Below are 15,484 nucleotides of genomic sequence, written 5' to 3' on the forward strand. Positions count from 1 at the left end.
ATGTCTAGAAAAACTATGGCATTTGGTCTTCTTTTTCAATCGTCATATTCAATTAAATACAAGTTTCTTAGAGTAAAATATAATTTATGTATAGCTAGTTATCTACCCTATATGACTAGACTTGGAGAAATCACAAACAAAATCATTTAGCCAGAGTATTGAGTCTGATATCTCTGTTTTCTTCTAATTCAGGAACATGGAGAAGCTAATTGACATATACCCAGAATGGAATGCGACAACACTAACCATGGACGTGTATAAAAATACCTTTGAGAACAATGAGACGTTAATGAATTCATCCTTGGCCCATTTCCGATACTGTAATTTCCATGATGATCTAGATAAGGTGAGGTGATCACGGGATTGTCCATAATTACAGTCTTCCAAATTCTGATTGATTTTGAAGAAGTCTGAGATCATAACAAGTTGTATTCGACTATTTCACAGACTAAATCTTATTTTTAAATGTTTTCTACCTGGCAGAGGCATAAATATCTCGTTATCACTGAGAAATAGGACATAAGTGTTGAAACCCAAAAAAGATAGGACACTAGTGTTGACACCTATGACAAATAGGACACACACCAGTGTTGACACTTCAGAGAGATATGACACTAATGTTGACACCAGGGAGAAACAGGACACTAATGGTGACACCTGGGAGGGATAGAACACTAATATTGACACCTGGGAGAGATAAGACACTGGTGTTAACACCTGGGAGAGATAGAACACTAATGTTGACACCTGGGAGAGATAAGACACTAATGTTGACACCTGGGAGAGATAGGACACTAATGTTGACACCTGGGAGAGATAGGACACTACTGTCGACACCTGGGAGAGACAGGACACTACTGTTGACACCTGGAAGAGAAAGGATACTTCTGTTGACACCAGGGAGAAACAGGACACTAATGGTGACACCTGGGAGAGATAAGACACCAATGTTGACACCTGGGAGATATAGAACACTAATGTTGACACCTGGGAGATATAGGACACTAATGTGGACACTTCAGAGAGATAGGACACTAATATTGACACCTGGGAGAGATATGACACTAATGTTGACAACTGGGAGAGATACAACACTAATGTTGACACCTGGGAGAGACAGGACACCAATGTTGACTCCTGGGAGAGATATGACACCAATGTTGACACCTGGGAGAAATTGGACACTAATGTTGACACCTGGGAGAGATAAGACACTGGTGTTGACACCTGGGAGAGATAAGACACTGGTGTTAACACCTGGGAGAGATAAGACACTTGTGTTGATACCTGGGAGATATAGAACACTAATGTTGACACCTGGGAGATATAGGACACTAATGTTGACACCTGGGAGATATAGGACACTAATGTGGACACTTCAGAGAGATAGGACACTAATGTTGACACCTGGGAGAGATAGGACACTAATGTTGACAACTGGGAGAGATAAAACACTAATGTTGACACCTGGGAGAGACAGGACACCAATGTTGACTCCTGGGAGACATAGGACACCAATGTTGACACCTGGGAGAAATTGGACACTAATGTTGACATTTGGGAGAAATAAAACATTAATGTTGACACCTGGGAGAGATAGGACACCAGTGTTGACACCTGGGAGAGATAGGACACTAATATTGACACCTGGGAGAGATAAGACACTTATGTTGACACCTGGGAGAGATAGGACACTAATGTTGACACCAGGGAGAGACAGGACACTAATGTTGACACCTGGGAGCGATAGGACACTAATGTTGACACCAGGGAGAGATAAGACACTCGTGTTAACACCTGGGAGAGGTAGGACACTAATGTTGACATCTGGGAGATATAGGACACTAATGTTGACACCTGGGAGAGATAGGACACTAATGTTGACAACTTGGAGAGATAAAACACTAATGTTGACACCTGGGAGAGACAGGACACCAATGTTGACACATGGGAGAGATAGGACATTAATGTTGACACCTGGGAGAGATAAGACACTTGTGTTAACACCTGGGAGAGGTAGGACACTAATGTTGACACCTGGGAGAAATAAAACACTAATGTTGACACCTGGGAGAGATAGGACACCAATGTTGACACCTGGGAGAGAAAACACTAATGTTGACACCTGGGAGAGACAGGACACTAATGTTGACACCTGGGAGAGATAGGATACTAATGTTGACACCAGGGAGAGATAAGACACTCGTGTTAACACCTGGGAGAGGTAGGACACTAATGTTGACACCAGGGAGAGATAAGACACTCGTGTTAACACCTGGGAGAGGTAGGACACTAATGTTGACATCTGGGAGATATAGGACACTAATGTTGACACCTGGGAGAGATAGGACACTAATGTTGACAACTTGGAGAGATAAAACACTAATGTTGACACCTAGGAGAGACAGGACACCAATGTTGACACCTGGGAGAAATAAAACACTAATGTTGACACCTGGGAGAGATAGAACACTGGTGTTGACACCTGGGAGAGATAGGACACTAATATTGACACCTGGGAGGGATAGAACACTAATATTGATACCTGGGAGAGATAAGTCACTATGTTGACACCTGGGAGAGATATGACACTAATGTTGACACCTGGGAGAGATAGGACACTAATGTTGACACCAGGGAGAGACAGGACACTAATGTTGACACCAGGGAGAGATAGGATACTGGTGTTGACACCTGGGAGAGATAAGTCACTATGTTGACACCTGGGAGAGATATGACACTAATGTTGACACCTGGGAGAGATAGGACACTAATGTTGACACCAGGGAGAGACAGGACACTAATGTTGACACCAGGGAGAGATAGGATACTGGTGTTGACACCTGGGAGAGTTAGGACACCAATGTTGACAACTAGTATCAGACACTATTTGTGAGGAAGCTCGTGGTATGTTAGGTGTCACACCGTGTGGTACAGACTTTGGTTTAGTCTCAGGTATGAGTTTCACTGTGTTAATAAACTTTCTGGTTATTTATATCACCATATTCCTAACCCAGCTATTTTTAGATGTCTGCATGTCAGATTGTCATCAAATGTACGACAGTTCTCTCTTCCATGGTCTTGTTTGACAGATCAGTTTGTAAACTGTCTGACTTGTGAGTTATTGTTTCATTCATGTGTCCTGTGGGCCATCTGTACAGACATCTGTGTCACGATATAGGGTTGTAGATGTTAAAATATTATCTGTGTCACGATATAGAGTTGTAGATGTTAAAATATTACCTGTGTCACGATATAGAGTTGTAGATGTTAAAATATTACCTGTGTCACGATATAGAGTTGTAGATGTTAAAATATTACCTGTGTCACGATATAGAGTTGTAGATGTTAAAATATTACCTGTGTCACGATATAGAGTTGTAGATGTTAAAATATTATCTGTGTCACGATATAGAGTTGTAGATGTTAAAATATTACCTGTGTCACGATATAGAGTGCGTAGATGTTAAAATATTATCTGTGTCACGATATAGAGTTGTAGATGTTACACGATATAGAGTTGTAGATGTTAAAATATTATCTGTGTCACGATATAGAGTTGTAGATGTTAAAATATTATCTGTGTCACGATATAGAGTTGTAGATGTTAAAATATTACCTGTGTCACGATATAGAGTTGTAGATGTTAAAATATTACCTGTGTCACGATATAGAGTTGTAGATGTTAAAATATTACCTGTGTCACGATATAGAGTTGTAGATGTTAAAATATTACCTGTGTCACGATATAGAGTTGTAGATGTTTAAATATTATCTGTGTCACGATATAGAGTTCTAGATGTTAAAATATTACCTGTGTCACGATATAGAGTTGTAGATGTTAAAATATTATCTGTGTCACGATATAGAGTTGTAGATGTTAAAATATTACCTGTGTCACGATATAGAGTTGTAGATGTTAAAATATTACCTGTGTCACGATATAGAGTTGTAGATGTTAAAATATTACCTGTGTCACGATATAGAGTTGTAGATGTTAAAATATTACCTGTGTCACGATATAGAGTTGTAGATGTTAAATATTACCTGTGTCACGATATAGAGTTCTAGATGTTAAAATATTACCTGTGTCACGATATAGAGTTGTAGATGTTAAAATATTATCTGTGTCACGATATAGAGTTGTAGATGTTAAAATATTATCTGTGTCACGATATAGAGTTGTAGATGTTAAAATATTACCTGTGTCACGATATTGAGTTGTAGATGTTAAAATATTATCTGTGTCACGATATAGAGTTGTAGATGTTAAAATATTACCTGTGTCACGATATAGAGTTGTAGATGTTAAAATATTATCTGTAGTTTATCGGTAAGCAATATCTGTTTATAGATAATTATATACAGACGGAAATACTCTTGTTACAATTCATTACATATATCAATGACAGCAAGAATCAAATAATTCGTGATAATACAATAATGAGAATCACAGGTAAAAACCACAAAGTATTTATGAAGCTGGTTGTATGTTAATTAGGGACGCCCATCTATAGCTATGAATGTTTCTTCTTTTTATCAATGCTTCTCCTGTCATTCATGAATTTGGAATGATATTTTCCAGTTACAGAAATTAAATGTTCAACTATAGAGATTTCGATGTGTCGGGGTTAAAGTTCATATTTATGTGGTACTATAAACAATAGTGAACTCAGACGGACACAAGCTTCATTGTCTATAGATGGCTTTATTAAACTGGTGTGACGATATAAGTCAATAGGCCCAATATGTTAAGCTCACTTTTTAGACTTTACATTGGTACCCTTTTTAGACTTTACATTGGTACCCTTGTTAGACTTTACATTGGTACCCTTGTTAGACTTTACATTGGTACCCTTGTTAGACTTTACATTGGTACCCTTGTTAGACTTTACATTGGTACCCTTGTTAGACTTTACATTGGTACCCTTGTTAGACTTTACATTGGTACCCTTGTTAGACTTTACATTGGTACCCTTTTTAGACTTTACATTGGTACCCTTGTTAGACTTTACATTGGTACCCTTGTTAGACTTTACATTGGTACCCTTTTTAGACTTTACATTGGTACCCTTTTTAGACTTTACATTGGTACCCTTGTTAGACTTTACATTGGTACCCTTGTTAGACTTTACATTGGTACCCTTGTTAGACTTTACATTGGTACCCTTGTTAGACTTTACATTGGTACCCTTGTTAGACTTTACATTGGTACCCTTGTTAGACTTTACATTGGTACCCTTGTTAGACTTTACATTGGTACCCTTTTTAGACTTTACATTGGTACCCTTTTTAGACTTTACATTGGTACCCTTGTTAGACTTTACATTGGTACCCTTTTTAGACTTTACATTGGTACCCTTTTTAGACTTTACATTGGTACCCTTGTTAGACTTTACATTGGTACCCTTTTTAGACTTTACATTGGTACCCTTGTTAGACTTTACATTGGTACCCTTGTTAGACTTTACATTGGTACCCGTGTTAGACTTTACATTGGTACCCGTGTTAGACTTTACATTGGTACCCTTGTTAGACTTTACATTGGTACCCTTTTTAGACTTTACATTGGTACCCTTTTTAGACTTTACATTGGTACCCTTTTTAGACTTTACATTGGTACCCTTGTTAGACTTTACATTGGTACCCGTGTTAGACTTTACATTGGTACCCTTGTTAGACTTTACATTGGTACTCTTGTTAGACTTTACATTGGTACCCGTGTTAGACTTTACATTGGTACCCTTGTTAGACTTTACATTGGTACCCGTGTTAGACTTTACATTGGTACTCTTGTTAGACTTTACATTGGTACCCTTGTTAGACTTTACATTGGTACCCGTGTTAGACTTTACATTGGTACCCTTGTTAGACTTTACATTGGTACCCTTTTTAGACTTTACATTGGTACCCATGTTAGACTTTACATTGGTACCCTTGTAAGACTTTACATTGGTACCCGTGTTAGACTTTACATTGGTACCCTTGTTAGACTTTACATTGGTACCCGTGTTAGACTTTACATTGGTACCCTTGTTAGACTTTACATTGGTACTCTTGTTAGACTTTACATTGGTACCCTTGTTAGACTTTACATTGGTACCCTTGTTAGACTTTACATTGGTACCCTTGTTAGACTTTACATTGGTACCCTTGTTAGACTTTACATTGGTACCCTTGTTAGACTTTACATTGGTACCCTTGTTAGACTTTACATTGGTACCCTTGTTAGACTTTACATTGGTACCCGTGTTAGACTTTACATTGGTACCCTTGTTAGACTTTACATTGGTACCCTTGTTAGACTTTACATTGGTACCCTTGTTAGACTTTACATTGGTACCCGTGTTAGACTTTACATTGGTACCCGTGTTAGACTTTACATTGGTACCCTTGTTAGACTTTACATTGGTACCCTTGTTAGACTTTACATTGGTACCCTTGTTAGACTTTACATTGGTACCCTTGTTAGACTTTACATTGGTACCCGTGTTAGACTTTACATTGGTACCCGTGTTAGACTTTACATTGGTACCCTTGTTAGACTTTACATTGGTACCCGTGTTAGACTTTACATTGGTACCCTTGTTAGACTTTACATTGGTACCCTTGTTAGACTTTACATTGGTACCCTTGTTAGACTTTACATTGGTACCCGTGTTAGACTTTACATTGGTACCCTTGTTAGACTTTACATTGGTACCCGTGTTAGACTTTACATTGGTACCCTTGACCACAATATGTTAAGCTCACTTTTTAGACTTTACATTGGTACCCTTGACCACAATATGTTAAGCTCACTTTTTAGACTTTACATTGGTACCCTTGACCACAATATGTTAAGCGCACTTTTTAGACTTTACATTGGTACCCTTGACCACAATATGTTAAGCTCACTTTTTAGACTTTACATTGGTACCCTTGTTAGACTTTACATTGGTACCCTTGTTAGACTTTACATTGGTACCCTTGTTAGACTTTACATTGGTACCCTTGACCACAATATGTTAAGCTCACTTTTTAGACTTTACATTGGTACCCTTGTTAGACTTTACATTGGTACCCTTGTTAGACTTTACATTGGTACCCTTGTTAGACTTTACATTGGTACCCTTGTTAGACTTTACATTGGTACCCTTGTTAGACTTTACATTGGTACCCTTGTTAGACTTTACATTGGTACCCTTGTTAGACTTTACATTGGTACCCTTGTTAGACTTTACATTGGTACCCTTGTTAGACTTTACATTGGTACTCTTGTTAGACTTTACATTGGTACCCGTGTTAGACTTTACATTGGTATCCTTGTTAGACTTTACATTGGTACCCTTGTTAGACTTTACATTGGTACCCTTGTTAGACTTTACATTGGTACCCTTGTTAGACTTTACATTGGTACCCTTGTTAGACTTTACATTGGTACCCTTGTTAGACTTTACATTGGTACCCTTGTTAGACTTTACATTGGTACCCTTGTTAGACTTTACATTGGTACCCTTGTTAGACTTTACATTGGTACCCGTGTTAGACTTTACATTGGTACCCTTGTTAGACTTTACATTGGTACCCTTGTTAGACTTTACATTGGTACCCGTGTTAGACTTTACATTGGTACCCTTGTTAGACTTTACATTGGTACCCGTGTTAGACTTTACATTGGTACCCTTGTTAGACTTTACATTGGTACCCTTGTTAGACTTTACATTGGTACCCTTGTTGGACTTTACATTGGTACCCTTGTTAGACTTTACATTGGTACCCTTGTTAGACTTTACATTGGTACCGTTGTTAGACTTTACATTGGTACCCTTGTTAGACTTTACATTGGTACCCTTGTTAGACTTTACATTGGTACCCTTGTTAGACTTTACATTGGTACCCGTGTTAGACTTTACATTGGTACCCGTGTTAGACTTTACATTGGTACCCTTGTTAGACTTTACATTGGTACCTGTGTTAGACTTTACATTGGTACCCTTGTTAGACTTTACATTGGTACCCTTGTTAGACTTTACATTGGTACCCGTGTTAGACTTTACATTGGTACCCTTGTTAGACTTTACATTGGTACCCGTGTTAGACTTTACATTGGTACCCTTGTTAGACTTTACATTGGTACCCGTGTTAGACTTTACATTGGTACCCGTGTTAGACTTTACATTGGTACCCTTGTTAGACTTTACATTGGTACCCTCGACCACAATATGAAATGTGATAGGAGTCCTCATTAGATTTATAACATAATTAGACATGTTTTGTTTTATCTCTACAGTTCCGTTTTTAGCGATATCCACGTTGATCTATTTCAGGCCGCAGATTTTTAATGATATCCACATTGATCTATTTCAGGCAGCAGAGGGGACTGGGTTAGCTTTCATTGTGTTTACTCAAGCCATTAATGAGTTCGGACCATCTGCTCCATTCTGGTCCATCATCTTCTTCCTCATGCTGTTGTCACTAGGAATCGGCAGTGAGTTTGGAACGCTGGAGGGAGTAACGACCTGTATCTACGATCTGGATAGTCATCCGTGGCTTAGGAAAAAATGGCTGGTCTCTGGTATGTTTGATTCTACTAGCCTGAGAGGTTTGACTAGGAGTACATACTATCTACTTATGATACTAATGAGCCAGGTCTGAGTTCTGAAATGTAATACAGGGGTCAATGGTTCTGACCTATAGTAATACCAGATCTTTCTTCACTGGGGTTTTCAATTTTACTGATAATATTTCATTATGGTTACTTAAGAACACAAAACATCAGCAAATAAGAGTTATTTAACACAAAGTAATTAAAACATAATATGAACATACATTTACTTATTTTGGCAAAATTAAATTTTGATATGTAATCAAATTAAACAAGTGAAATAATGACTTGGAAAAACCACTGTACCTGTCGTAAAAACCACTACCTGTAGTAAAAACCACTGTACATGTAGTAAAAACCACTGTACCTGTAATAAAAACCACAGTACCTGTAGTAAAAACCACTATACCTGTAGTAAAAACCACTATACCTGTAATAAAAACCACTGTACCTGTAGTAAAAACCACTGTACCTGTAGTAAAAACCACTGTACCTGTAGTAAAAACCACTATACCTGTAGTAACAACCACTGTACCTGTAGTAATATAAAAACCACTGTACTTGTAGTAAAAACCACTGTACCTGTAGTAAAAACCACTGTACCTGTAGTAAAAACCACTGTACCTGTAGTAAAAACCACTATACCTGTAGTAAAAACCACTGTACCTGTAGTAATATAAAAACCACTGTACTTGTAGTAAAAACCACTGTACCTGTAATAAAAACCACTGTACCTGTAGTAAAAACCACTATACATGTAGTAAAAACCACTGTACCTGTAGTAATATAAAAACCACTATACCTGTAGTAATATAAAAACCACTGTACCTGTAGTAAAAACCACTGTACCTGTAGTAAAAACCACTGTACCTGTAGTAAAAACCACTGTACCTGTAATAAAAACCAATGTACCTGTAGTAAAAACCACTATACATGTAGTAAAAACCACTATACCTGTAGTAAAAACCACTGTACCTGTAATAAAAACCACTATACCTGTAGTAAAAACCACTATACCTGTAGTAAAAACCACTATACCTGTAATAAAAACCACTGTACCTGTAGTAAAAACCACTGTACCTGTAGTAAAAACCACTGTACCTGTAGTAATATAAAAACCACTGTACTTGTAGTAAAAACCACTGTACCTGTAGTAAAAACCACTGTACCTGTAGTAAAAACCACTGTACCTGTAGTAAAAACCACTATACCTGTAGTAAAAACCACTGTACCTGTAGTAATATAAAAACCACTGTACTTGTAGTAAAAACCACTGTACCTGTAATAAAAACCACTGTACCTGTAGTAAAAACCACTGTACCTGTAGTAAAAACCACTATACATGTAGTAAAAACCCCTGTACCTGTAGTTATATAAAAACCACTATACCTGTAGTAATATAAAAACCACTGTACCTGTAGTAAAAACCACTGTACCTGTAGTAAAAACCACTATACCTGTAGTAAAAACCACTGTACCTGTAATAAAAACCAATGTACCTGTAGTAAAAACCACTATACCTGTAGTAAAAACCACTATACCTGTAGTAAAAACCACTGTACCTGTAATAAAAACCACTGTACCTGTAGTAAAAACCACTATACCTGTAGTAAAAACCACTGTACCTGTAGTAAAAACCACTGTACCTGTAGTAAAAACCACTATACCTGTAGTAAAAACCACTGTACCTCTAGTAAAAACCACTATACCTGTAGTAAAAACCACTATACCTGTAGTAAAAACCACAACCTGTAATAAAAACCACTGTACCTGTAGTAAAAACCACTGTACCTGTAGTAAAAACCACTATACCTGTAGTAAAAACCACTATACCTGTAGTAAAAACCACTGTACCTGTAGTAAAAACCACTATACCTGTAGTAAAAACCACTGTACCTCTAGTAAAAACCACTATACCTGTAGTAAAAACCACTATACCTCTAGTAAAAACCACTATACCTGTAGTAAAAACCACTATACCTGTAGTAAAAACCACTATACCTGTAATAAAAACCACTATACCTGTAGTAATATAAAAACCACTGTACTTGTAGTAAAAACCACTGTACCTGTAATAAAAACCACTACACCTGTAGTAAAAACCACTATACCTGTAATAAAAACCACTATACCTGTAATAAAAACCACTATACCTGTAGTAAAAACCACTACACCTGTAGTAAAAACCACTATACCTGTAGTAAAAACCACTACACCTGTAGTAAAAAACACTGTACCTGTAGTAAAAACCACAACCTGTAATAAAAACCACTGTACCTGTAGTAAAAACCACTGTACCTGTAGTAAAAACCACAACCTGTAATAAAAACCACTGTACCTGTAGTAAAAAACACTACACCTGTAGTAAAAACCACTATACCTGTAGTAAAAACCACTATACCTGTAGTAAAAAACACTGTACCTGTAGTAAAAACCACTATACCTGTAGTAAAAAACACTGTACCTGTAATAAAAACCACTACACCTGTAGTAAAAAACACTGTACCTGTAGTAAAAACCACTGTACCTGTAGTAAAAACCACTGTACCTGTAGTAAAAACCACTGTACCTGTAGTAAAAACCACTGTACCTGTAATAAAAACCACTGTACCTGTAGTAAAAACCACTATACCTGTAGTAAAAACCACTATACCTGTAGTAAAAACCACTGTACCTGTAGTAAAAACCACTGTGCCTGTAGTAAAAACCACTGTACCTGTAGTAAAAACCACTACACCTGTAGTAAAAACCACTATACCTGTAGTAAAAACCACTATACCTGTAGTAAAAACCACTACACCTGTAATAAAAACCACTATACCTGTAGTAAAAACCACTATACCTGTAGTAAAAACCACTGTACCTGTAGTAAAAACCACTGTACCTGTAGTAAAAACCACTATACCTGTAGTAAAAACCACTGTACCTCTAGTAAAAACCACTATACCTGTAGTAAAAACCACTATACCTGTAGTAAAAACCACAACCTGTAATAAAAACCACTGTACCTGTAGTAAAAACCACTGTACCTGTAGTAAAAACCACTATACCTGTAGTAAAAACCACTATACCTGTAGTAAAAACCACTGTACCTGTAGTAAAAACCACTATACCTGTAGTAAAAACCACTGTACCTCTAGTAAAAACCACTATACCTGTAGTAAAAACCACTATACCTCTAGTAAAAACCACTATACCTGTAGTAAAAACCACTATACCTGTAGTAAAAACCACTATACCTGTAATAAAAACCACTGTACCTGTAATAAAAACCACTACACCTGTAGTAAAAACCACTATACCTGTAATAAAAACCACTGTACCTGTAATAAAAACCACTATACCTGTAGTAAAAACCACTATACCTGTAGTAAAAACCACTATACCTGTAGTAAAAACCACTGTACCTGTAATAAAAACCACTATACCTGTAGTAAAAACCACTATACCTGTAGTAAAAACCACTGTACCTGTAATAAAAACCACTACACCTGTAGTAAAAACCACTGTACCTGTAATAAAAACCACTACACCTGTAGTAAAAACCACTGTACCTGTAATAAAAACCACTACACCTGTAGTAAAAACCACTGTACCTGTAATAAAAACCACTATACCTGTAATAAAAACCACTATACCTGTAGTAAAAACCACTGTACCTGTAATAAAAACCACTATACCTGTAGTAAAAACCACTATACCTGTAGTAAAAACCACTGTACCTGTAGTAAAAACCACATGCACATACTGAAATTAGCACAATCTTAATTATAGAAGAATGCTTTTAGTGCCAAACAATTAAGATATAATAGATATACAATGTATATACCTACACAAGTTATTGTTATAGCAGTGTATACCTTTACACCCCATTACATTACAGGTGTCTTGTGCCTCGTCAGTTGTTTGATTGGAATGCTGTTTGTACTGGGAAGTGGATCTTATTGGGTTGCTCTGTTTGACTCCTACGCTGGCTCCTTCCCACTTATTAGTGTGGCCTTGACAGAAGCCATTGCCATTGGCTGGGTATACGGAGTCAACAGGTAAGTTAACTGGGTTTGAGGTAAAGTCACCCCTTACCTCTGTGTTTGTAGGTTTGAGGTAAAGTCACCCCTTACCTCTGTGTTTGTAGGTTTGAGGTAAAGTCACCCCTTACGTCTGTGTTTGTAGGTTTGAGGTAAAGTCACCCCTTACCTCTGTGTTTGTAGGTTTGAGGTAAAGTCACCTCTTACCTCTGTGTTTGTAGGTTTGAGGTAAAGTCACCCCTTACCTCTGTGTTTGTAGGTTTGAGGTAAAGTCACCCCTTACCTCTGTGTTTGTAGGTTTGAGGTAAAGTCACCCCTTACCTCTGTGTTTGTAGGTTTGAGGTAAAGTCACCCCTTACCTCTGTGTTTGTAGGTTTGAGGTAAAGTCACCCCTTACCTCTGTGTTTGTAGGTTTGAGGTAAAGTCACCCCTTACCTCTGTGTTTGTAGGTTTGAGGTAAAGTCACCCCTTACCTCTGTGTTTGTAGGTTTGAGGTAAAGTCACCCCTTACCTCTGTTTGTAGGTTTGAGGTAAAGTCACCCCTTACGTCTGTGTTTGTAGGTTTGAGGTAAAGTCACCCCTTACCTCTGTGTTTGTAGGTTTGAGGTAAAGTCACCTCTTACCTCTGTGTTTGTAAGTTTTAAGTAAAGTTATTTCTTTTCTTTGTGTTTGTAGGTTTGGTGACGACCTTGAGACAATGATAGGTCACCAGCCCCACATGTACTGGAAAGTGGTATGGAAGTTCATCGCTCCGTTTCTGATTGCGGGCCTGTTGACTTCCACCCTCATCAGCAAGTTTGTCAAACCAATCACCTACAAGGCCTATGACAAGGAAATAGTAAGTAGCTCAATGATCATCCAAGGGAATGTGTAACGGAAGATTTACCTCCATAGTGGGTTTACACCATTTAAAAGGAAACATTAAGCCTGTTGTCACTATGGTAACCTATTCTATCATTCAGTAAGACAGAGGGTCTTTAAAAGTTAGAATTTGACATTAGGACATGATTCATACCTGGTTACTCTTTACAGAAAGATGTAAAACAATTCTGATTGGAAAATATTCACTTTAGTAGTTTTCTTGATGATGTGTTTTATGACCACATTTTAAATTGCATTTTGGCCTAGTTTTTAAGGTGATTACATTGTGAAAATATCACAGCATACGTATATCATTTTAATCTTTAACAGGCGGAAATGACAGACAGATTTTACCCCTGGTTTGCTGGGCTGATGGCTGCCTTCCTCGTTCTTGTGTCAGTACTATGTATTCCTGGGGTGGCTATTTTACGGAAATTGGGCATTTTACGATACAAAGATTATGCTAAAGGTGCTCAGGCCCAAACAGGTGGCCACACAACCTCAACTGTGGCATTCATGAGGACTGCTGCCGAGGATAATGACTCCGGCCATAATTCAGATGAAATCAATGAGGAGCAGGATAAAGGGACAAGCTGTGCTGTCATAGATGAACATGTGACATTTGGATTAGGCACAGATCCAGATATCTGAGAAAAATTTGATATTTGGAGAAAGCATCAGCCTTGCAATCAATCTCAATCAATTTTCATGAACGAAGATGTTTTAATGAAAATTTTGAAATTATATTCATGTCTGAGTCTTATCTGTTAAAAATCTTGAATTTGTTAATGAAATAATCACTTAATTATAAGTTGATGATGAAAATTTTAGATGGTTGATTCTGATGTTTCCATTGGTCAGTTGACAAATTGATGAATGGAATCATGGATTAGCATTATGTGGAAGTAAGGGGGTTTAACTGTATGTAAGAAAAGTGCAGGAAAATGAAGCTGGACTTTGATATTAAACAGTGGTAATGAGTATTAAAACTGAAGCATGACAATGATGTGTAACTCAGCATACAAATACTGAATTGAACCTTAGAAATATCCCAGCCATGTTTGGTCCTAAAATTACACTCTTTATCCTTCATCTACCAATTTGAACAAGATGATGATAACTATGACACATGTGATTCAATCTCCCAACTGTCATGTGATTCAATCTCCCAGCTGCCATGTGATTCAATCTCCAACTGTCATGTGATTCAGTCTCCCAGCTGTCATGTGATTCAATCTCCCAGCTGTCATGTGATTCAATCTCCCAGCTGTCATGTGATTCAATCTCCCCAGCTGTCATGTGATTCAATCTCCCAACTGTCATGTGATTCAGTCTCCCAGCTGTCATGTGATTCAATCTCCCAGCTGTCATGTGATTCAATCTCCCAACTGTCATGTGATTCAATCTCCCAGCTGTCATGTGATTCAATCTCCCAACTGTCATGTGATTCAGTCTCCCAGCTGTCATGTGATTCAATCTCCCAGCTGTCATGTGATTCAATCTCCCAGCTGTCATGTGATTCAATCTCCCAACTGTCATGTGATTCAGTCTCCCAGCTGTCACTTGTACATGGAGAATTTAATGATTAATCTTTTCTCTTGCCATGGCAGAAAACATTTTTAAAAATTTCAGTCTGCAAGCTGTTTATATATGATTTTATTAAAAATGCAGTTTTCTTTAAAAAAAAGCTACAACCTGACAAGTCTGCTAATACATGTATTCCATATATTTTGTGGGATAACGGGGTAGGCACGGAGCAGGTTTGGTCCTATTGTTTTGGTATGTACATATAATGTAGTGTATGTGCAGGTGGTGTGTACTGATTGTTCGTTAAAATGCTCACAAAAATATTTTTACAATCAACATAAGGCTCAAGAAGCAAAATTGTTTGTCAGGAGTTTTTTTTTTGTCAAGGGAAGGGAGATAACTCTAAAATAAAACCTTGACATTTGTAAACATGATGCTTCCCTGTAAACAGACATGCATACACTTTGATATCACTTTACTGTGT

At 37.5% G+C, this 15,484-nt stretch overlaps 1 protein-coding gene across 1 annotated transcript in view; it reads left to right on the plus strand.

Moving 5' to 3' along the window:
• Positions 1-14,219, plus strand: part of LOC117337452 (sodium- and chloride-dependent transporter XTRP3A-like) — a 68,210-nt gene extending 53,991 nt beyond the window's left edge. The window contains exons 5-9 of the mRNA XM_033898441.1: positions 193-346; positions 8,350-8,557; positions 12,471-12,630; positions 13,288-13,450; positions 13,804-14,219. Of these exons, the coding sequence (XP_033754332.1) occupies positions 193-346; positions 8,350-8,557; positions 12,471-12,630; positions 13,288-13,450; positions 13,804-14,124 (1,006 nt within the window). The 3' untranslated portion in view covers positions 14,125-14,219. The remainder of the gene's footprint in view (positions 1-192; positions 347-8,349; positions 8,558-12,470; positions 12,631-13,287; positions 13,451-13,803) is intronic.
• Positions 14,220-15,484: the final 1,265 nt, after the last annotated feature.

The sequence above is a fragment of the Pecten maximus genome, chromosome 11, assembly GCF_902652985.1.
Source record: "Pecten maximus chromosome 11, xPecMax1.1, whole genome shotgun sequence".
Lineage (NCBI taxonomy): Eukaryota > Metazoa > Mollusca > Bivalvia > Pectinida > Pectinidae > Pecten > Pecten maximus.